At 41.4% G+C, this 22,420-nt stretch overlaps 1 protein-coding gene across 1 annotated transcript in view; it reads left to right on the top strand.

Annotated features, from left to right (window-relative positions):
• Positions 1–2,259: 2,259 nt before the first annotated feature.
• Positions 2,260–22,420, top strand: part of LRRC2 (leucine rich repeat containing 2) — a 74,237-nt gene continuing 54,076 nt past the window's right edge. Inside the window, exons 1-2 of the mRNA XM_065662010.1 lie at positions 2,260–2,313; positions 16,033–16,178. Coding sequence (XP_065518082.1) covers positions 16,054–16,178 — 125 coding nt within the window. The 5' untranslated portion in view covers positions 2,260–2,313; positions 16,033–16,053. The remainder of the gene's footprint in view (positions 2,314–16,032; positions 16,179–22,420) is intronic.

Below are 22,420 nucleotides of genomic sequence, written 5' to 3'. Positions count from 1 at the left end.
GGTCTCCTCATGGAAGTGGAAAGGCCAGGTTGGACAAACCCTTGGGTGACATGGTTTAGTGTGAGGTGTCCCTGTCCATGGCAAAGGGGTTGGAAGTAGATGCTCTAAAGGTCCTTTCCAACCCTAACCATTCTATGATTCTATGATTTCAGCAAGGGCACTGAAAATACAGCAACGTAAAACTAGTGTCTGAAGCTTCAGCCAAGCCCACCTGTTGTAATTATTGCTTATTATTACTGACAGTGATGAATAATAAACAGAGATGGCTGAAAAATGCCAGTCCTTTCTTATGAGAAAATTAAAGAATATGTCAATTGAAAAGCAGAATTTTAAAAGAAATTAAATCAAAAGCAGTTTTTGCAAACATTTCTGATTAAAACCTTTATTTTTTAAAACATCAGACCCGAAAGCTTGCACTAAAAGTGCTTGCTTGCTTTCTTTGGTTATTTTTGACTAAGAAAGATTTCCCAGTGAAGAATCATAGAATCATAGAAGAGTTAGGGTTGGAAAGGACCTCAAGATCATCTAGTTCCAGCCCCCCTGCCATGGGCAGGGACACCTCACACTAAACCATCCCACACAAGGCTTCATCCGACCTGGCCTTGAACACTGCCAGGGATGGAGCACTCACAACCTCCCTGGGCAACCCATTCCAGTGCCTCAGCACCCTAACAGGAAAGAATTTCCTCCTTATATCCAATCTAAACTTCCCCTGTTTAAGTTTTAACCCATTACCCCTTGTCCTGTCACTACAGTCCCTGATGAAGAGTCCCTCCCCAGCAACCCTATAGGCCCCCTTCAGATACCGGAAGGCTGCTATGAGGTCCCCACGCAGCCTTCTCTTCTCCAGGCTGAACAGACCCAACTTCCTCAGGCTATCTTCATAGGGGAGGTGCTCCAGTCCCCTGATCATCCTCGTGGCTCTCCTCTGGGCTTGTTCCAGCAGTTCCATGTCCTTTTTATGTTGAGGACACCAGAACTGCACACAATACTCCAGGTGAGGTCTCACAGGAGCAGAGTAGAGGGGCAGGATCACCTCCTTCAACCTGCTGGTCACGCTCCTTTTGATGCAGGCCAGGATACGGTTGGCTTTCTGGGCTGCGAGTGCACACTGAAGCCGGCTCATGTTCATTTTCTCATCGACCAGCACCCTAAAGTCCTTCTCTGCAGGGCCGCTCTGAATCTCTTCTTTGCCCAACCTGTAGCTGTGCCTGGGATTGCTCTGACCCAGGTATAGGACCTTGCACTTGGCATGGTTGAACTTCATAAGGTTGGCATCAGCCCACCTCACAAGCGTGTCAAGGTCCCTCTGGATGGCATCCCTTCCCTCCAGCATATCAACCGAACCACACAGCTTGGCAAACGTGCTGAGGGCGCACTCAATCCCACTGTCCATGTCAGCGATGAAGATGTTAAACAAGACTGGTCCCAACACCGATCCCTGAGGGACACCACTCGTTACCGGTCTCCAGCCGGACATCGAGCCATTGACCACTAGTCTTATTTCATCAAAGGCACAATTAGAAAATTTCAACCATTTATGTTGAGGAGTCAGAATCCTGAGGTCCCTGATGGGCCTCTTCATCCCTATCTGCATCTTCCCTGCTCTCTGACACCCCACCACAGGGTCATTCCCCACCTTCCCAGGGCACAGGATCCCTCATCAGTCCCCTGGTGTCATCAACCCTTGCCCCTGTCATGCCAGTGCTGCAACACAGAAGGTCCCCAGCTCCCCGTAACCGTGTGACACTAACAGTCCCCAGGAATACTGCTATCAACACGAAGCAGCGGACATGAAAAACATGAGCCACCACCACCAAGTAAAATCAGAATTTGCTGTAAATCATGGTACTGCACAGTGTCTGCATGCGCTTCTATGTCTCACACCTGAATGGACAAAGGGAGGGATAGTCCTTACCAGAGGAATGCAGAGTATGTTTATTCATTTATTTATTTATAATTCTCCTTGCCTTTTTCCAAGGAAAATACATAAGCATGAGAAACATTAGCTCTCTCACACTTTTCTTGGTGCAAATGAGATGCTGACCTAGTGCTGTTGTTTCTCGTCCTGTGTTGAGTCATGCAGTGGAGATACTTTATCCTGCCTGTGTCTCTGCTGTAAGACCAGAGATCATGTTATCACTTTACAAATATAGCATATTAGTACATCTGGAAGGCTTGTCACGCTGCAGGCTTCAAACAGGTCTGCCTGGCCATGAGCTATACTGCTGCTATAAACAACCTCAGTGTCCCACATTGAATAACTACAGAGCACACTTGGGAGCCCTGGACAGTTGTGTTCTTTAGTAGTAGGTAAGTGACAGTTTTGCTGATTATTGTGTTTTTTCAGATGTATGGGGTCAAGGTGGAAAATGGTAGGGAAAGTGAGAAGTCATTATCGGGTCTTCCTTGCTATTACTGTGCTGTGTTTTTTCTGTGTTAATGTATATGAGGAAAATAGCTGAAATATGAAGCATTAGTACAAAGTGGTGTGCTTACTGGATACCTTTAAAAATAGTAAGATTCACCCAATACATTGTTCTGCTAAGCAGATTTACACCTGTGACAATTCCAAACTTTATAAATTAGGAAACCTTTCAAGACTCACTTTGTGACTCAGTTGTAATAAACCCTTGCTATTACATCTCAAGGACATATGCTGGTGTGAGAATGATTTGAAAAAATAAATGGTTAGAAAGGTTGGTCATTTATCTTTGTTGTCTGTCAAAATTTAGAGTGGAATTTAAAAAGACTTATAGAACTTCAGCTTCTGAAGGCCTAATTTAACTGGTATAGGAAATCTAGCCTGCTAAATCTTTTGTGAAGAAAGCCTATCATTTAAAGTCAAATATTGTCATTACTGTTGTTGTTGCTGCTACTAGAAATATTTAGGTGCTATCACTGACATATTACTTTCTGTAGGCTAAAAGTTACTGACCAGCTCTCTTCCTCTCAGTAGTGTTTAATTGCGCCATTTCAAGGATCAGCAATGGATGATAATGCTCATTAGCCAAAGAGGTAGATCCTACCAGTTTCATCTACTTTGCTCTCCTCAGACAGAAGGTGAAGGTGGAGAATTATTCAAAGGAGAATGTTCAGCTGTCCATGCCACAGGTGTCTCCTGTCCACAGGTGTGGGAAGGTTTTGTGGGAAAGCGTGAAGTCGCAGTTGTGTCAAGGGAAGAGAGCTGATAAAATACAGCTGCTACCTCATGGCTATATAGTGGGGTTTGGACCATTTGAGATAAAATAACTTGGCTGCTGGAATAGTTGAAAGCAGCAACTTATCTTGCTTATCCAAATAGTCTGCCATATCTTGTTTAATGACAGAATTTGTCTGCTTTGAGCATTTTACTCATGATATACGTGATACCAATGTATCTAACACTGGAAATATGACTAAGAGGCTTGATGTCATAGCTCAGACACAGATTTTTGCTTTCTGCCTGCAGCAGAGGAAGACACAGGTGATAGCATTTGATTCCTAATTAATGCATGAAAAATAGACTCCTGGGAGCAAAAGGAAAGGATCAAAATTTTGAGGGTCTTTGGCTAGTCTCAATTAGGAGAGGGAGCTTAAAATAACATTTTTGATGCTCTCATCCACATAGATAACTTCAGAGGCTGGATCCTGTACAGGAAAGGTAACAGTAGTGGCCTCAGTTCCTGGAGATGGTCCAGGTCCATTAACCTTAAGACAAATGAGAGTAAGTCAAAGAAATGTTCTGCTAAAAACCGGATGGCATAAAACAGGTCTGAGAAACCTGAGACTGTAATTTTATGAAAACCTCAATGTTTTGTTCAGTGGCACTGAGTGCAATTTTATTTGTCGTGGGTCTTTGCATGCGTAACTAGGTGGGGTCTCTTTAATTAATTCTTAGCACACACTCCAGCTTTCCAGGACTCCCTTTTCTACTACTTAAGACAATTGTTTTCACCTGCTGACTACAGCTGCGTTTATAGATTCAATCACCTATAAAATATGTAATACACTTTGAGCTTACTGTTTTCCTTTTGACAAGAAGGAGCCTTAAAATGCATGCCCATTTCAAATACATCAATCTTACGAAAATTAGAACTCTCTTCAACAACACTTAATGAAAAAAAGAAAAGAGAATGGCTTTACCTCACAGACGTCAGACCAGTATTTCATTAGCTTCATTGTCAGTGGAAGAATCACTCTGACTAATTAGTCAGCTTACTGAAGTGCTAGGGGAATACATCTGTAAAAAACCCCCTTGCGTATGTAACATCCATCATGCTTGATGGCAAACATATCAGTGCTCCAAGAGTTGGGGAAATATAAGGAATATTGTAATTCAGCTGCTAATTAATCCATAATTAAAGACCTAATTAATGAATAACCCTGTGAAAAATAGTCTAAAAATCAAGATATGAAGACTGCAGTGATAAAGAGGAATCTTGTTTGTGAGACTAGTTAATTTACATCTAGAATAGGAACTGATTAATGGAAACTGTCAGTAAGACATTGTGCTGCAGCAATGGACAAAGAGAAATACGCACATAAAAATGTGTGGAAGCCAAGCTCAGCCTTTGCATATCTATTTTCGCATATCCTTTTAATTTTATGATGTTCTTAGTTATTACTACCTAAGTATAAGGAGTAGGTTAAGAAAAGATGTATTTGCTCTCTTAGCTGCGATATGTAAACAGTGCAAAAGTTATTTATTTGTGTGTGAAAGAGGCTAAGGTAGCTTTTGTTCTTAAATGCTTCTTTTATGAAATGGCTAAAGCAGAAAACTCAAAAAGAACTTGATTTATCAGAACATGCAGGATTAAACCCTGTGATATGCAATGACACTAATTTCTGAAATTAACTTCAGTGAAAGCTGGACTAATTAATAGCTTGAAAGTGTCACTGTCTGTGTTTGTTTATCTAGAAGCTGGCTGGCTGAAACTGTGCTCTTGAGAGAGCAGGAGGGAACATTTCAAACTCCCAAAACATCTGGGCTTGTATCCAGGTGTCAGGATTGCTTTCTCCAGCTCTGGAGCAGCTTGTCCCTTTCCTCTTTTATTTATTCCGCAGTGCAGCTGCATTTGCTGGATCTCTGCAGACTCAGGCCTTCAGGGTGGCACCTGCTGTGATCCACAGCACTGTCCTGCCCACCTGCCGTCCAGGACCCAGCCATGGCACGGGTGTGTATATGATCTGAAGCATAATCTAACTTGGATCCCCCACCTGAAACTCTGACTGTCAAACCCATGCATTCGGCAAGTCTAGTGACATTTAAACCAGTCATGCTGGTAGGGAGGATAATTCCCTGCTGGTCTAGAACAACAAGAGATTGTTACTGGCAGCAAGACTAGGTAGGGAAGAGCAGCTTCCTGCTTTTCAGTCCCCTCCCACACCCCAGTGGCGCAGGGAAGCACTACCCCTCTTACAAGCTGTGCACAGTTAGCACATTATAGTTGTATCCTATGAACATTTTCGCCATTTCTATTGCTCTTTCAAACACAGCATGTTTCTGTAATTTAATCTTTCCTTGATAACTCAAAATATGTGTTCAGTTGCTACCCGAATGTCAGGTTTCCTTTGAATTATTTAAAGACTGTGAGATAAATGACTTGATCGTTCTGATGCACAGTGTGAGTGAACTAATTTCCTAAGAAATTATTTGCGGGATTGGTAGAAAATACGTTCACCCACATTTTCCCCTACGTAATCCTGCCAGCAATATTCATAAGATTGTAGCAGATCTCCCACAGCGATTATCTGAAAGAAAAAAGGCCCAAGTGAACAAGGCTGTTAAAAAAATTGAAGAAACCAAAACATTAATAATTTGGTAACTCATGTAAAGCAGCAAAGAGAAGTATACACAAGGCTGTTATTGAGGGCAGCCAGGCCCCATACAAACTCAGGAGGGCTATAGCAGAGACCAAGTGGCCATGAGATTGCTGGCTGCTGCCAAAGATGGTTGAGGAAACATATAGTCTCAGGCGCCAGGAGGATGGTGCCAGACCCCTCTCAGTGGTGCCCAGTGACAGGACGAGGAGCAATGGCCATAACCTAAAACACAAGAAGTCTCATCTCAACATGAGGAAGACCTTCTTTACCTTGAGGGTGGCAGAGCACCGGAACAGGCTGCCCAGGGAGGTTGTGGAGTCTCCCTCTCTGGAAACGTTCAAAACCCGACTGGATGTGTTCCTGTGTAACCTGCTCTAGGTGGCCTGCCTTGGCACCTAGAGCAAAAGTTCCTTCAGACCCTCCAGAATTCCCTTCCAACCCTAGCTATTCTGTGATTCTGTGATCTGGCAGCTCCATGGCAGAGCTGCAAACAAGCGGTGGACATACCACTAGCTGAAGGGCATTTAAGGGGTAGCATACCAACTAAATCTCTCCAGTCTTGCGGATGGCTTATGTGGTCTGAAGTACACGTCTTTGTAACAACAACATGAATAACAATAAATAGAAAACAATAATTATGACAAACATTACAAGGCAAATATTCTTTTCAGTTCTGTAGTTTTTCAGCACCTTACTGAATATATTCTGGTCCAGAACTCCTAGGTACTATTACCATATAAAGAAATAAAATTGAAGTAGATGCCAAAGAACTGTCTGTGTACTGTTAGGTGAATTTATGAAATAAAATAAAATAAATGATAATATAAATGATAAAATTAAAATAATCCATGCCCATACATAAGCAGATGATTTTATGAGCAACAATATGTGGCACTAATGTTATATCATTTACATGAAAGCATATGATAAATAGAATCACAGAGATTTTGCTTTTTTGCCACATAATCCTTCAAACGTGTTAGTGTGTTTATATCCTTATAGACATAAGGACTGTGTTTGATTTTAATAAGCCTATTTATAATACACTTGAATGAATATATTTTTTTTTTCAAGATTGTAAAGGAATGGAGGTGTCTTCTTTTTAAGATAAAAAATCTCACAGAGGTGTCTGAAAAGATATTTGTTCTTTTCCATGCATACGGAGATAGCCTACGGTAATCAGAGACCTAAACCTGAATATTGATAGCAAAAGAGTGCTCTTAATGTAAGCAAACATTTCTTCTTACCTCAGCTGGGCCAGAGAGGTGGTGGATTATAAAACTGACCTAGAAAGAAGCAAAAATGTGTTTCAGTGTTGAGAAGAAGCTTCCAGTACGGTAAGACTGAGCGAGTTGCTGAGGAGAGGGGCTTGTTAAGGTACTTTTTGAAGCCACAGAGCTTTAGGATGGTGTATTTGAGAAAAGTTTGTAGGTCGCAGTATCTGGGACTGAAGGTACAGCCCCAGGGGAGGAACAGAGCCGGCAAACAGAGAGCGTCGAGGCAGAGGGTCGAGGCAGTTTGCGCGGCAGTTCGCGCGGGCAGGCGAGCGGGCAGGGAAGCGTTCCAACCGCCTCATCGAGAGAACTCGCCTGGAGTACAGGAGGGGGAAGGAGTGCTGAGAGACGTAGACGGATTGATTGACCAGATAGATCATGGTTACAACACGATCGAAAGCTGTAGTGAGTACTAATGTGGGTATCCAGACTGAGCCTTCCTGCAGACATGCAGCTGTGCAGGTCTCTGGCTGCAGCGAATGCCTGAGCCTGGCACTTGTATTGGAGGGAGCCAGTGACACTGCTTGTGTTCGCTGTGAGCAAATAAATGACCTGCTCAGGCAGGTGGCTGAACTGAGGGAGGAGGTAGAAAGGTTGAGAGCCATTAGAGAGTGTGAAAGTGAAATAGATTGGTGGAACCACACCCTAAGGCAAGGGCAGAGGGAAGTGGTTCAACAAGATATGGATCCCCTTCCCTCCTACCATCAGACAGAAGGAGAGAGCTTAATGGACAAGGATGGATGGAGGGAGGTTCCTCCTCGGAGAGGTAAGCGAAAACCCTCACAATCCCTTCCTCCCTCCCAGTTGCCCTTGAATAACAGGTACGAGGTCTTGGAAATTCAGGGCCAGGTGAATGGAGATGGTGAGGCAAATCTATCTAGTGAGTCACCCAGGGCTAGTCACTCACCCACATACCTCAGAACTTCCCCAACCAAGAAGAAAAGAAGAGTAATTGTTGTGGGTGACTCCCTTCTGAGGGGAACAGAAGGGCCCATTTGTCGACCGGATCCACCCCACAGGGAGGTCTGCTGCCTGCCTGGGGCTCGGATTAGAGATGTTAAAAAGAAGCTCTCTGAACTGGTGCAGCCGTCTGACTACTACCCACTGCTGGTTTTTCAGGTTGGCAGTGACGAAATTATTACGAGGAACGTAAGGGCAATGAAGAGAGACTATAGGGCCCTGGGACGGCTGGTTAAAGGGTCTGGAGCGCAAGTGGTGTTTGCCTCCATACCTGTTGCAAGCGAGGGTGAAGGGATATATAAGAAGACTCTGCAGGTTAATGTATGGCTACGTGACTGGTGCCAAAGGCAGGGGTTTGGGTTTTTCAATCACGGGCTGCTGTATGGGACACCTGGTTTGCTGGTGACAGGCGGGATACACCAGTCCCAGAGAAAAAAAAGGGTTTTGGGGCAGGAGTTAGCAGGGCTTATTGACAGGGCTTTAAACTAGTTATGAAGGGGGGAGGGGATTTAACTGGGCCTGTTGGGGACAAGCCCAAGAGGAACATGCTAGGGATTGAAGGATGGCGGGCTAAGGAGGACTATCAATCTCTTGTTTCATTTGTGGGAAAGGATAGCTCTTTAGACCCTGTCCCGCAGGGGAAAAAGGGTACTAGGACTGGCTCCCTGAAATGCCTGTACACCAATGCACGCAGCATGGGGAATAAACAGGAGGAGTTAGAAGTCTGTGTGCGGGCTAAAGGTTATGATCTAGTGGCGATTACAGAGACATGGTGGGACAGTTCACATGGCTGGAATGTGGTCATGGATGGCTATGTCCTTTTTAGGAAAGATAGGTCAGCAAAGCGAGGTGGTGGAGTTGCTCTTTACGTGAGAGAGCAACTAGAATGTATTGAGTTCTGTCCGGGGTCGGATGAGGAGCAAGTGGAATGTCTGTGGGTACGAATCAAGGGGCTGACTGGCACGGGTGATACAGTTGTGGGGGTCTATTACAGACCTCCTGATCAGGACGAAGGAGTTGATGAGGCTTTCTACAGGCAACTGGAAGTAGCCTCGCGACTACATGCCTTAGTCGTCGTGGGGGACTTTAATTACCCCGATATTTGCTGGAAGACTCACACAGCCAGTCATTCACAGTCTAGGAGGTTCCTCGAGTGCATTGATGATAATTTCTTAATGCAAATGGTGGACGTACCAACTAGGGGAGCAGCGCTGCTAGATTTAGTACTCGCCAACAAGGAGGGTTTGGTCGAAGTGGTGACGGTCAATGGCAGCCTTGGCTGCAGTGACCATGAGATGGTGGGGTTTAGGATCCTGTGTGGGAGGAATAGAATACCTAGCAAAGCCACAGTTCTGGATTTCCGAAGGGCCAACTTTGGCCTCTTCAGTCAACTGCTAAGTGAAGTCTCATGGGAAAGTGTACTAGGCGGTAAAGGGGCTCAAGATAGTTGGTTGGCATTCAAGGACCGCTTCTTCCAAGCTCAGGATCGGAGCGTCCCAATGAGTAGGAAGTCAAGTAAGGGATCTAGGAGACCGGCGTGGTTAAACAAGGAGCTGCTGGGCAAACTCAAGTGGAAAAGGAGAATCTATGGATTATGGAAGGAGGGGCTGGCTGCTTGGGAGGAATATAGGACAGTTGTTAGAGGATGTAGGGAGGCAATTAGGACAGCTAAGGCCTCCTTGGAACTCAATCTTGCTAGTCGGGTTAAAGACAATAGAAAGGGCTTCTTCAAATACATAGCAAATAAAACTAAATCAAGAGGCAATATAGGCCCACTGCTGAACGAAGTGGGTACCCTGGAGACAGAGGATATAAAGAAGGCAGAGGTGCTGAATGCCTTCTTTGCCTCTGTCTTTACTCCTGCAGACTCTCCCCGAGGGCCCCGGATTTCTATAGCCCCAGAAGGAGTCAGGACAAAGGAGGAGTTTGCTTTGGTAGATGAGGATTGGGTTAGGGATCAGCTATGCAAACTGGACATCTGTAAATCGATGGGTCCGGATGGAATGCACCCACGGGTGCTGAGGGAGCTGGCGGAGGTCATTGCTAGGCCACTTTCCATCATCTTTGGTAAGTCGTGGGAAATGGGCGAGGTGCCTGAGGATTGGCGGATGGCAAAGGTCACACCAATCTATAAGAAGGGCAAGAAGGAGGACCCGGGTAATTATAGACCGGTCAGCCTTACCTCCATCCCTGGAAAGATGATGGAACAACTTATTCTTGACTCCATCACTAGGCATATCAAGGATGAGGGGGTCATTAAGAACAGCCAACATGGTTTTATGAGGGGGAAGTCATGTATGACCAACCTTATAGCCTTCTATGAGGAAGTGACTAGGTGGAGGGATGATGGTAGAGCGGTAGATGTAGTTTTTCTTGATTTCAGTAAGGCATTTGATACTGTCTCCCACAGCATCCTCATAGATAAGCTAAGGAAGTGTGGGCTTGACGATCAAGTAGTGAGGTGGATCGAGAACTGGTTGAAAGGAAGAAGGCAGAGAGTTGTGGTCAATGGCGCAGAATCTAGCTGGAGGTCTGTGACTAGTGGAGTTCCTCAGGGGTCGGTGCTGGGACCGGTGCTGTTTAATATTTTCATCAATGACCTGGATGAGGGGACTGAGTGCACCCTCAGCAAGTTTGCTGATGACACAAAACTGGGAGGAGTGGCTGACACACCAGAGGACTGTGCTGCCATTCAGCGAGACCTGGACAGGCTGGAGAGTTGGGCGGGGAGAAACTTGATGAAATTTAACAAGGGCAAGTGTAGAGTCTTGCATCTGGGGAAGAACAACCCCATGTACCAGTACAGGTTGGGGGTTGACCTGCTGGAAAGTAGTGAAGGGGAAAGGGACCTGGGGGTCCTGGTGGATAGGAGGATGACCATGAGCCAGCAATGTGCTCTTGTGGCCAAGAAGGCAAATGGCATCTTAGGGTGCATTAGAAAGGGAGTGGTTAGTAGGTCAAGAGAGGTTCTCCTCCCCCTCTACTCAGCCTTGGTGAGGCCGCATCTGGAATATTGCGTCCAGTTCTGGGCCCCTCTGTTCAAGAAGGACAGGGAATTGCTGGAAGGAGTCCAGCGCAGAGCCACAAAGATGATTAAGGGAGTGGAACATCTCCCTTATGAGGAGAGGCTGAGGGAGCTGGGTCTCTTTAGCTTGCAAAAGAGGAGACTGAGGGGTGACCTCATCAATGTTTACAAATATGTGAAGGGTAGGTGTCAGGATGATGGAGCTAGGCTTTTTTCAGTGATATCCAGTGATAGGACAAGGGGCAATGGGTGTAAACTGGAACATAGGAAGTTCCATGTTAACATCAGGAAGAACTTCTTTACTGTAAGAGTGACAGAGCACTGGAACAGGTTGCCCAGGGGGGTTGTGGAGTCTCCTACACTGGAGATATTCAAGGCCCGCCTGGACAAGTTCCTGTGTGATGTACTGTAGGTTACCCTGCTCTTGCAGGGGGGTTGGACTAGATGATCTTTTTAGGTCCCTTCCAACCCTTGGGATTCTGTGATTCTGTGATTCTGTGATTCTGTGCTTTAGAATGTAGAGAGGGGAAATGCTAATTGTAAGGCTTCTTGTGAGTTCCTTACTGATGAAAACTGGGACAAAGTTGCAGATGACCTATCCTGCTAGTTGAGGAAGAGATGATGTTGCAAAGGCCATAGTGTTCAAAAGGACTTTTTTTTTCCCGCTAAAGATAAGTGTTATTTTTTTCTTTCCCCTCTTCTTAAGAAATATATAAAAAAAGGGAAGGAGTAAAACTAAGGGAAAATGCTTCCATCTGCCCTTAGTACAGGTTTCTCTGGTTAGAAACTCTACCATCAATTTGTCAAATAATGCAAATGCTTATTATTAAGAAAGATCTCTTTTCATTTTGAAATTAATTAGTTTAAAATATTGCCTTGAATGTAATGGGTAGGTGCTTATGAAGGGAGAGTCTTGCAATCAAAAAAAAAAAAAAAAAGAAATGTATTTGGACTGGACAATTTTGTTTCTGAGCTCTCCATTCTGGGTAAGTTAAGAAATCAGACTGACTTTCCAGTATGTTGCCTTTTAAGGATATTGATTAAGACCTTGTAGATTACTTCTTTGGAAGTGTAAATGGTTAGGGATAAGATTATTTGCTTCCACAGACACACAGAGAACTATTTTCTCCAGAAGTGATTCTCTTGTAAATGACATTTTTGCCTTCTCTTTATTTTCCTCAGTCCCTTTTCCCCTGGAAAACACTGTGCTTTCATTGTAGTACATTACTGAAGAACCTTGCATTTGTGATCTATCTCACTAATAACTCATAAGCCTGAAAGAATGTTATAACCATACATCATCTAAGAAAGGTGTGTTGATGATCTATAGCATAATTTAGACTAGATGTTACTCAAAGAAGATGGCATTGAGCTGCAAACTCAGTGTAGTTATGAAGTAGAGTGTTGCATGTGCAGATGGTGGTTGCTTTTGGACTTGACCATAGTGAAAGTAAGGTTGCCTATTTCTTGGATGAGAAGTAATGTGAGCATGGTTTTTATTTTTCAATTACTGCCATATTGGTGGGTTGGGTAATCCTCACAAGTATGACCAAAGCTTGTCCTTGATAAGCATGTGTAAGTATAGGGTTTTAAAGGAGCAATGATGAATTACAAAAGAAGGGAGAAGATGGAAGAAGAAGGGGGCTGAAGTATATATAGATTTTGGTGAATAACCCTGTGACTGCTTTGAGCAGGGTGGTTGGACTAGGTGACCTCCAGAGGCCCTTTTCAACTTCTCTGTTTCTGTGATTTCTGGCAACAGGTAAAGTGCTAATAATGATTGCCTATGAAGAGCCTAAGTATGGGAGGGGAAAAAGGTGAGGAACGCCAGCTGAAGGGAAGAAGTTAGAAAGAAGTCTAGAATGAGGCATTTTTCCACCCAAATGTAATGTCCCACTTCTGACTAATAGATGATAGCTCTGGGTTTCCCTATGCAGACTTACCCTGATGATTGGAAAGAAACAACTGTTGTTTGTGAACTTGAACAGCTACAGACCTATGTATTTCTAGAAATGGAAATTACTTCTGCCACAAATTCTTGCCATGCATGAGTAAGCACCCTGAAGAACCTACGCATAGGATAAGTATAGTTTCTGCCAGCTTGCCAGGCTCTCTTTTCTGGGCAACATCTCATCCTCAAGAAAATGGTGGCATCTAAACTCTGGGAAATGCGCATTGTGCCATTATGCTTGATACTTCATGTCCATTTTTTGAACTAAGGAGTAGAGTAAAACAACAGCCCTTGGAAGAGTTACGGATAGCAACAAAGTTCCACCTTTGTCCTGATGAATATTCGTACAGCCTTAGCCACCCTGTGATCTGATCAGGATTTGTGACTTTGCTCCTTCTGAAAAGATTAGTCCTGAGGAGTTATGATGAACACCTCTCACCTGCCCCCACGTTCCTGCTCTGCTGGCTTTTACTATTGAAGAAAAAAAGACAATGCATTGAAACCTAATTTTCAATATGTGCATAAAAGCTGTATGAACTTTTCTGACCTGAGTGTCTAACAAATCAGTGTCTCAGTAAAGAACAGATGACTTAACCTGGGAGACAGGAAGTTGGGGAGCAAGTCAAGGATATAGAGTACTTTCACAGTTTATTCAGACTTTGCGTTGATTAAGGCCATCTAGTTCCATCTAGAGGTCAAGTGTCCAGCTGCCACTTCACCATCTTGTAGCAATTCAGCTCCTGCAATAGCCCTTCTACCAAAACACACTGCTATGAATTGGTCCATTAAAGTGAATTAGATCCTGCAGAGTGGATGCTGGTCTGCAGCTACCGTGAGGGAGAAGTACTTGTCACTAGGTTTCTTGATTTGGGCAGCTGAGGAAAATGTTTTATTTTATGCAGTAAACAGTTTCTTGTAAATTATTAGTGAATATGTTTTAGAAAGGTGCAGCTGATTATAGATATGCCTTTCCACTGAGAATAAGGTCACCACTCTCATTACACTGCTATTAATGGGGTTTTGACTCAGCTGTTGTCAGCAGTTGATTCCAGATAGGTTCAGAACTATTTTTGCCTCATTGTTAGTGCTCGTAAAGGTAATCAATCAATAGGAGCAGCTTTATGAACAGCTAAGATAGCAGTTTATGTAAGCATTGTAAGACACAGAAGACTATGTCATAGAAAAATGTCTCTGAGCAGTCTCTGTGCCAGTCCTTTAGGGTATTTGTAAGGGTGTTTCTTTTTAAGATGAAAAATAAAGTGGACAGGTAAGAAGCTTTCCTCAAGGTGTACCTATGCATAATCCTTTTTAGTCTACTCTCTGCATTTTCCAGAGGACATGAGGGTGTTTTGCTGACTCAGAAGAAATTATTCCTTTATGCATTATGTGTTATAGAAAGGTAGGTGAAAGGGGTTGAAAGATAAAAGAGACAATAATGAAGTTGCAAAGGGAAAAATGCAGAGGGGATATATTTTCCCTTTCCTTCACAGTATTATAACAGAAGGACAGATAATAGTCCCAGCTGAAGGATGTAGAGCATCAAAAAAATCGTCACAGCCAGGTCTGAGGAAAAGGTAATAAATACAACCTTGAAAATACCCGGTAAAGTAAGGGGCAAATTTCTTTTTAAATGGTAGTATATGGTCCACTGGGGTTTTCTTCTTTCCTTTATTTTTTTTTTCTCAAGCTTATGAATGGTATGATAAATGTGGTATCTAGTGAAACCTCAAGCAAAGTTTAAATAACTGATTTTCCTTTTCTCTGCTTTTATCTTGGTAGAAGCAATTATTTTTAAAAGGCTTCAAACTTCTGTTTTGTAAGACTTGTTTGCAGAAGTTCAGCAAACCATTTTATAAAGAGCTAAGCATGACAGAAGTCCTCTGTAGAAAATCTAGTTGCATTTTATGAAAACCAGTGAATTGTGGTGATTGTACCCTCACCAGTGACTCCAAGCAAGAGAGTACAGTTTTACCTGTTTTATCAAGATTTGTACTTGTACTTGAGTTAGTGATTTAGTAGGTGTTTTCTCTGTTGGTAATGAACCAGTGCTATAGTTTAGTAAGGAGCATTATGTTGCCAGTCACGCTGTGTTTCACACAATGTAAATCTGAGGTCTCAGTCTCTTGTGGTTGTTAAGGATACTATGGCGTAGCTTTTTCCTTGAGTGAAAAATAGGTAGCATTCATACTTGGACCATGCTCAAGCATCATACCTGCTAAAGGTAATGAGAGCTGTGATGAACTTCTGCAGATGCAAGGTTCCTGCACGAAGTTTCTGTGGTTTCAACTAAAGATGGAAAGCTTCTTGAGTTAGGATACAGTTCAGCTGAGTTCCTAACTGCACAGGACCTGATACATGGATACCAAGCCTTTGATTGTTGGAAGGTAACTCTACATATACTAGTAAATGGGAACCATGTGTTCACAACCCTTCACCTTATCTCTGTCCTAGGTAAGTTTTTACTGTAAGTTGCAGGCTGGTCTTTCAAAGCCTTTCACAGAAATTCACCTACTGGAAACTCCCAGATTCCACTGGAAAAGGATAGCTTGGACACATAATGATCAATACATGGGAACCGAAGATGAAGTGTTTTTGCAGACTCTACAATGGATAATTTCTTTATGAGCTCTTTTTTAATATTAGTTACATAAATTAGTTACATAAAATTAGTTACAAAAATGCAAAAATATAGTCTTTAAAGCTCTTTTGATTGGTGTTAATCATATTAACATTTCTTTCCAACTGTGTCTTTATTTTGGAGAGGGAGAATTGCAATAAATACAAAAATATCAGCTTTTAGCAGCTGTCATAGATTTTATGTAGAAGTCAATTGCATACTAAATTGATTACTGACAGCACAAAACCCTAGACAAATTAGGTAAGATGGAAATACTATATTAATATTACTCATGACGTTGCTTTTTTCCCCAGATAATTTTAATGAAACATGATCATTTGGTTCCTTATTTTTTCTATTATTTCTTTCCTGAAGTGTTCATGGTGGCTTGTTCTTGCAGGAGAAGCTTAATGTCAACAGTATGGGGCATCAGGTGATAATATTTGACTTTTCCCTCATAAGAGGACTGTGGGAAACTCGAGTTAAGAAGAACAAAGAACGTCAGAGAAAAGAGAAGGAAAGATTAGAAAAAAGCTCATTGGAAAAGTAAGCCAACTTTCCTGATGTTCATTTTAACTAAATCCATTATTATTATCCACTAACACTGGCATATACTAAGCATTATCAGATGATTCAAATGTTATATTTTGGGGTTTGATTTCAACAATTTCACAACTCCTTTCCTCAGATGATTGCAAAAAAAATGCAGTAGAAATTGTGCTTCTCTTTCATTAGAGTCCCTGCTCTTTCTTATATAAACTATGATTTACTAAGGCTGTATTTTATTGTCCACTGTGTAGACTTAATTTAAAGAAAAAAATATCATATTTTGTACATTTTTATTGCTTATATGCTATATAAAATATGACTATTATAGAATTCATGAAAACATGCTCATAAAATTTAGTACTAAAAATACTTTAAGCCTTTTTGTTGAGTTGACAGGAGAAACAAAAGGAATTAAATAAATGGGCATATACAATTCTTCTGAATAGGAAAGAGAGGATAGAAAAGAAGAATTATCATAAGATTTTTTTTCTTGTTAAAATATTAAAGAAAGCTTTGATTGCAATGCTTGCACCCACTAATCATGTTATTGTTTTCGTTATATTTAATTTATGGTTTCTTTAAGGAATATTTTGGTTTCTTTATATTCATTCCCATTAGAGACAGTGAAATATTATACTGTGCTGGCAATGTTGGAAACATGACTTATCATTTTTCCCTTCTGAGAAGAGAACAAAACAATAAAAATAACTTCCTGCTATAAAAATAAAATGCACAGGTTTAAACAGTGCCTTTTTTAAAAGCATCACTGCATTCAGCCTTTGTGTGGTGTTTTGGCTGTCTCAGGAGACATCCACTCATTGATTCTCACTGTCAGGGCAGCTGCACTGACAACAGAGCAACTGTGCTAAGAGAAGACCAGGGTAATACAAAGAGTGACTGCCCTTTCTGCAGACCTTTATCTTCAAATATCTGCAACATCCATAGTTGCAGTCTTGGTTCTCCTGTCCCAACACCAAAGCCTGCATTAAAAACAAGGGAAAATTCAGCTTGTCCTTCAGATTAAAGGATAAGCTTTCTTTTTGGTATGAGCTGAGGGACAGAAAAAGTTTGCTGTTGTGAGGTTTTTTTTATGATGGAAAAAAAAGTGAAAAGATATGGGATGAAATTTGATCAAATCTTATTTTGTCCCTGTCCTGGGGAGGGAAAGAAGGGGGGGAGTGAGTGGACGAGCTGTGTGACTGGGTTTAAACCACGACAGTCCCGGATGCTATATTAAAAATGGCTTTGCCCAGTTCTAATGCAGATAAAGCATACAACTCTTTACTGGTGTCTGTGTCCGCTAGCAGCTCTTGGGGTGCCAGTGCAGCCTTCTTCATAAAAACAATATTATGACCAAGAAGCCACACCTGTAAGTTCTAAAAGCACATGCTGTTCATCTTCAGAACTGCTAGAAGTCAGTCCCAGTGTGGATCTGAGCGTCAGCATCCGTCTGCCATGTTTTGTTTTGGTTTTCTGGGTGCAGAAGATAACTTCCAAGTTCACTAGTACAAAAGTAAACTAGAAATGTCAGGCATTGGCAGTTCTGTATGAAAAAAGGAAAGAAGATAACCTTTTGTGGTCTAGGTGGATAATTCCAGCTCCCATGTTTTTTGCATATGTTAAGCATCATTTCTTACTGTGACTTGAGTTTTCCATAAAAACAATACATTCTCCGTGCCATTTCTGCCTGTGGTTATTTGCCTGTATCCACTCCTCCAGCTGAAAAAGTGGAGCTTGACCACCTCTGTTTTCCACTAATGTAGTCCAAAGTAGTTCTGTTATTTTCCTGTGCCAACTTGAGATAGGGAATTTGGGATGTGACATAGAGAAAGAAAAAGTTCCAAGTACAATTTCATCATTCACAAAGGAATTTTATTTTCTTCTTTTAGCTTGCAATTTGAATACAGTACTTTGTCTTGTAGATCTTCATGTAATCAGACTTCTTTGCAGGTAGTCTTACTTTTACTGCTCCTGGAGAAAAGGAGAAAACACAACCAACTTTGTTTCCTGAATGTGAGTGATAGTATTTCATCCCCTGAAATGAATGGCAAAGTTCAGGTTAATTCTTATAATGCAGGCTTCATAGAATGGAAAAAGCTGGCAGAATAATGATCAAAGTCATAAAAATATTGGTAAGAAAATGCAAAATTCAGTTAAAAGAAAAATTCTCCTTGTTTTATGAGGTGTGTTGTGACCCCTTGGCCTTTAGGTCAGGTCACAAGTTATTTCTTCAGTACTTATCAGTGCTCCCAAATGTTAGGCCAAAAATAAGATGAGATTTTGCTTGTTGTTATCACAAAAGGATAGATAAAATTGTAATTGTAATTAAATGCTCAATAGGAATAATGCTTCCCTGTAGAAATATGTTTCATTATTTTAGGAAATTCTGTGACCAATTTTTGGTATTCTACTCAGAGATTAAAATTTTACCACAGTCAGATAGGTCCACTGAAATCAGTGCTAGTAGGAAACTATTTTGGACTGGATTGTGACCCAAAAGGGTAATTCCAAGAAGACATGCAAAGAAGGAAGTTTCCTGAACTGAGGTCTGCATTCTAGCATTTAGCAGTCTAGATATTTATCTTTGCCAGCAGTCAGAGTGAATTCCCAAGTAGGGCTGGAATTAATAGAGTTTCTCTGCAAATATACTTGTATAATGGATGAGCTTGGAATCTGTCTTGCTGAGGCTGCTTTTATTTTCTTAAAAAAATCCAAACCCCAAACAAACAAAATCCATTTTTCCTCAAAGAAGTTACAGCTTGCTAATGCCCTTGAGATTGTACAGTTCCTTACCAGCTGTGTTGCTATGTAGAATGACCTAATACTATGTAGTGAAACGTAGTATGTATTATTTGAGGAAAAACTCCCAATTAACCTCTAGGGAAGTTTGCTCATCCTGGGACAAGGTGATTTAGTTCATGCAGGGTCAGTAAACAATCACATATTAGGTATTTCTCTTTTCGACTGAAGATTTTCTAACGCAAAACCCTTGCAAATAGTTGCAAAACATGAACTGTGAATTAATGGTAAAGTCTTATAAAATTTTTAGGAATTTAGGTCTAGTGCAGATGTTTAAGCATCTGGTCAATGAAAGCTGATTCTGGAGAAAAAAAAGTATTCTGAAAGGCTCATATCTGTCTCTGTGAGATATGGGAATCGGAACACATTGTATGGAGTCCTGTTTCCTGTTTGGATTTGTGGGACTCCGGAAGTACAACAGTTTAAGGGATCCTTGCTTCTTAGGGACATCTATAAACCAGCAACTGAGTAAAAAAGAGAAAGATACAGTACAGTGTTGTACAAGAGTAATTTCATTTTACATTATGTCCTTAATCACATCAGGCAAGCCCATTCTAAGTCTCCCACAGGATATAAAACATGGACTCTTACAAAAAATGTGCATTGTTCTATGGTTACCTACATGGTTATGAAAGTCCATATTATAGGAAGAAATTTGTGTTTATAGCACTGTTTTATATTTCTCTTCTAGATTCTGTTAGTGGTGAGCAATTTCATATGCTGCTCTGAAATCTGGAATGATGTTAGACTAACTTGATGTGGTGTGATGGCTTTCCTCATAAATTTTCCTTCCTACCATTTTTGTTGTTTCGGAAAGGGAATGAAAGCGAAAAGTAAAAACTGATGACTGACAAATTAAACATTCAAGTGAGGAAATGCCAGAGATGTTTTCCCAGATTAGCCATATAAATCTTTGCTGTGAAATGGCAGAGCCTGGCTTGTCTACCAACCAAACTTGCAGCAAAGATAACAGTTTGTTCAACTGCCTCTTCCAGTGTGTCTCTTCTCCAGAACTTTCCTCTCAAGGTCTAGCTAGCTAAATGTGCATGTGTTACTTTTCTTAGAAATCACTTCATGACTTGAAAGTCAAAAGAAAACTTTCACTCTACAGGTGGACAATGACTTTTTCCCTGACGGGTTATGTGTTTCTTTAATAAAATAGATTTGTCTCTATCTTTCTGCCAAACTTCAGTGCCATAACTGTATTTGTACTTGAACTGAGATTTTATTTGTGATGTTTATCTTTATTCTCCCACTCAATACCCAATTCAGAATTTTTCTAAACAAAACTAAAACTCAAACTGGGAGCCCTTAGCCCCAAACACAAATTATAGGCAACAAGCTGGGAACAGATCTGCAGTTCTAATAACCACTTAAGTTATTTGACTTCATTCTTAAGCACTTGTACATACAGACCTTGCATCTAACGTACTGCATGCAAATGGGTTTAAACATAAAAGCAGCTGTTGAGTCACAATTCTTTACAACCCATGGATGAGTGTGGCAGAGGGACTGAAATTAAATCAATCCAATGGATTTTGAAGAAAATATTACTCATCCATCAGGAATATTAGTGTGTGCTGAGCTCCAGTTTAACTGGCATGCTCTTATAAATATTCTATAAAAATATTTAATGATCCTGTGTGGCTAGTGATTCTGACCAAGAGTACTGAATTAGTGGCACCATATAATGTCCTGATTATTTTGTCCATCCTGATTTAGTGGAAACAGTGCCATCTGATGAAACTTCCTTTCTTTACCTAAGAAACATAGCTTTTTCTCAAGGAAAATGAAGTAGTGCTTGGGGAATGATTACCTGAAGACAAGTTTAGCATTAATCAAAGTAGTAATACTTGAATGTTCTATTTCCATGCTGATCCTTTTTCATATAAAATCATAGAATTGTAGAATAGCTTGGGTTGGAAGGAATCCTAAAGCTCATCCAGTTCCAATTCCCCTGCCATATGCAGGGACACCAGGTTGCTAAAAACCCCTTCCAATCTGACCTTGAACACAGACAAAATTGGGGCAGCTACAACTTCTCTTGGCAACCTGTTCCAGTGCTTCACCACCCTCACAATAAAGAATTCCTTCCTAGTATCAAACCTAAATCTACCTTCTGTCCGTTTAAAGCCATTCCCTCTTGTCCTGTATTTATATGCTCTTGTAAAAGTCCCTCTCCAGATTTCTTGCAGGCCTCATTTAGCTATTGGAAGCTGCTCTAGGGTCTCTGCTGAGCCTTCTTTTCTACAGACTGAACAATCCCAACTCTCTCAGCCTGTCTCCATAGGAGAGGTACTTCACAGGATAGGTGTTGCATGCCCTCTGACCATCTTCATGGCCCTCCTCTGGACTTGCTTGAGCTGGTCTACATCCCTTTTGTGCTGGGGGCCCCAGAGCTGAACGCAGCACTCCAGGTGGAGTCTCACCAGAGCAGAGTAAAGGGGGGGAATCGCCTCCCTTGACCTGTTGGCCACACTTCTCTTAATACAGCCAAGAACATGGCTGGCTTTCTGAGCTGCAAGCACATGTTGCCGGCTCATGTTGAGCTTGTCAGCCAGCACCCCCAAACCCTTCTCATCAGGGCTGCTATGAATCCATTCTTTGCCCAATCTGTAGTTTTACTTGGGATTGCCCTGGCCCATGTGAATGACTTGTATAGTGTGTTGTCCTGAGAGCTTACTGATAAACTGCAATGTATTGGGAAATGTCTTGCCAGAATTAACCCTTTTTCCATACCATTTACAGCCTGCTTTGTTGAGAGGTGTGTTTTTGTGTTGTAGATATAAAGGTATGAAACAACTTTTTTTGTCAAACATTAGCAGGAAGAAATCAGCCTTTTTAAAGTTAGTTGGTTTATTTACACGATTGAAGTAGAATACTGGAACCTTAGATCTCACTTGGCTCCTATGTCCAGAATTTCTTTTTTTTTTTTTTTCTGTTCATACTCCTCCATAATTAGGCTTTACTTGAGTAATACCCACTTTCTGAATATATAAATGGTAGGTGTTTCTTTAATCTGACTGCAACCTTTTGATCAGTCTCTAGAGGAAGACAAAATATGTTATTGATGAATAGTAACAAGAAGACATAAACTTTAGGAGGGCTGTGATTTTGTAACCAACTCATTTGCTTGTCATATGTGAAAAAGTGTTCCTGGAATATCAGGAGCTTTTAAAAAGCTAAGACCAGAAACCTAATTTTTCTGAAAGTATATTAACATATTTAAAGGCTGATTTTATTTGTGTGGACATTTTTTTCTCTGTTTGTCCCGTTATTTTGGATGCCTTTTGTATCTTTACAGAAAATCATGAAATAGTCTCTACATATAACAAATGTGGTGGTAATTCTATTTTATTTGAAGGTTGTCACCAGAGGAAGACTTAAAATGGTTTTTATTTTCATTAAGATCTTTAAAAGTACCTTCACTTCATTTTTTT

This window comes from Lathamus discolor, chromosome Z, assembly GCF_037157495.1.
Source record: "Lathamus discolor isolate bLatDis1 chromosome Z, bLatDis1.hap1, whole genome shotgun sequence".
Classification (NCBI taxonomy): domain Eukaryota; kingdom Metazoa; phylum Chordata; class Aves; order Psittaciformes; family Psittacidae; genus Lathamus; species Lathamus discolor.
The sequence above is the reverse complement of the archived record's forward strand: the minus strand, read 5'-3'. Positions and strand labels throughout refer to the sequence as shown.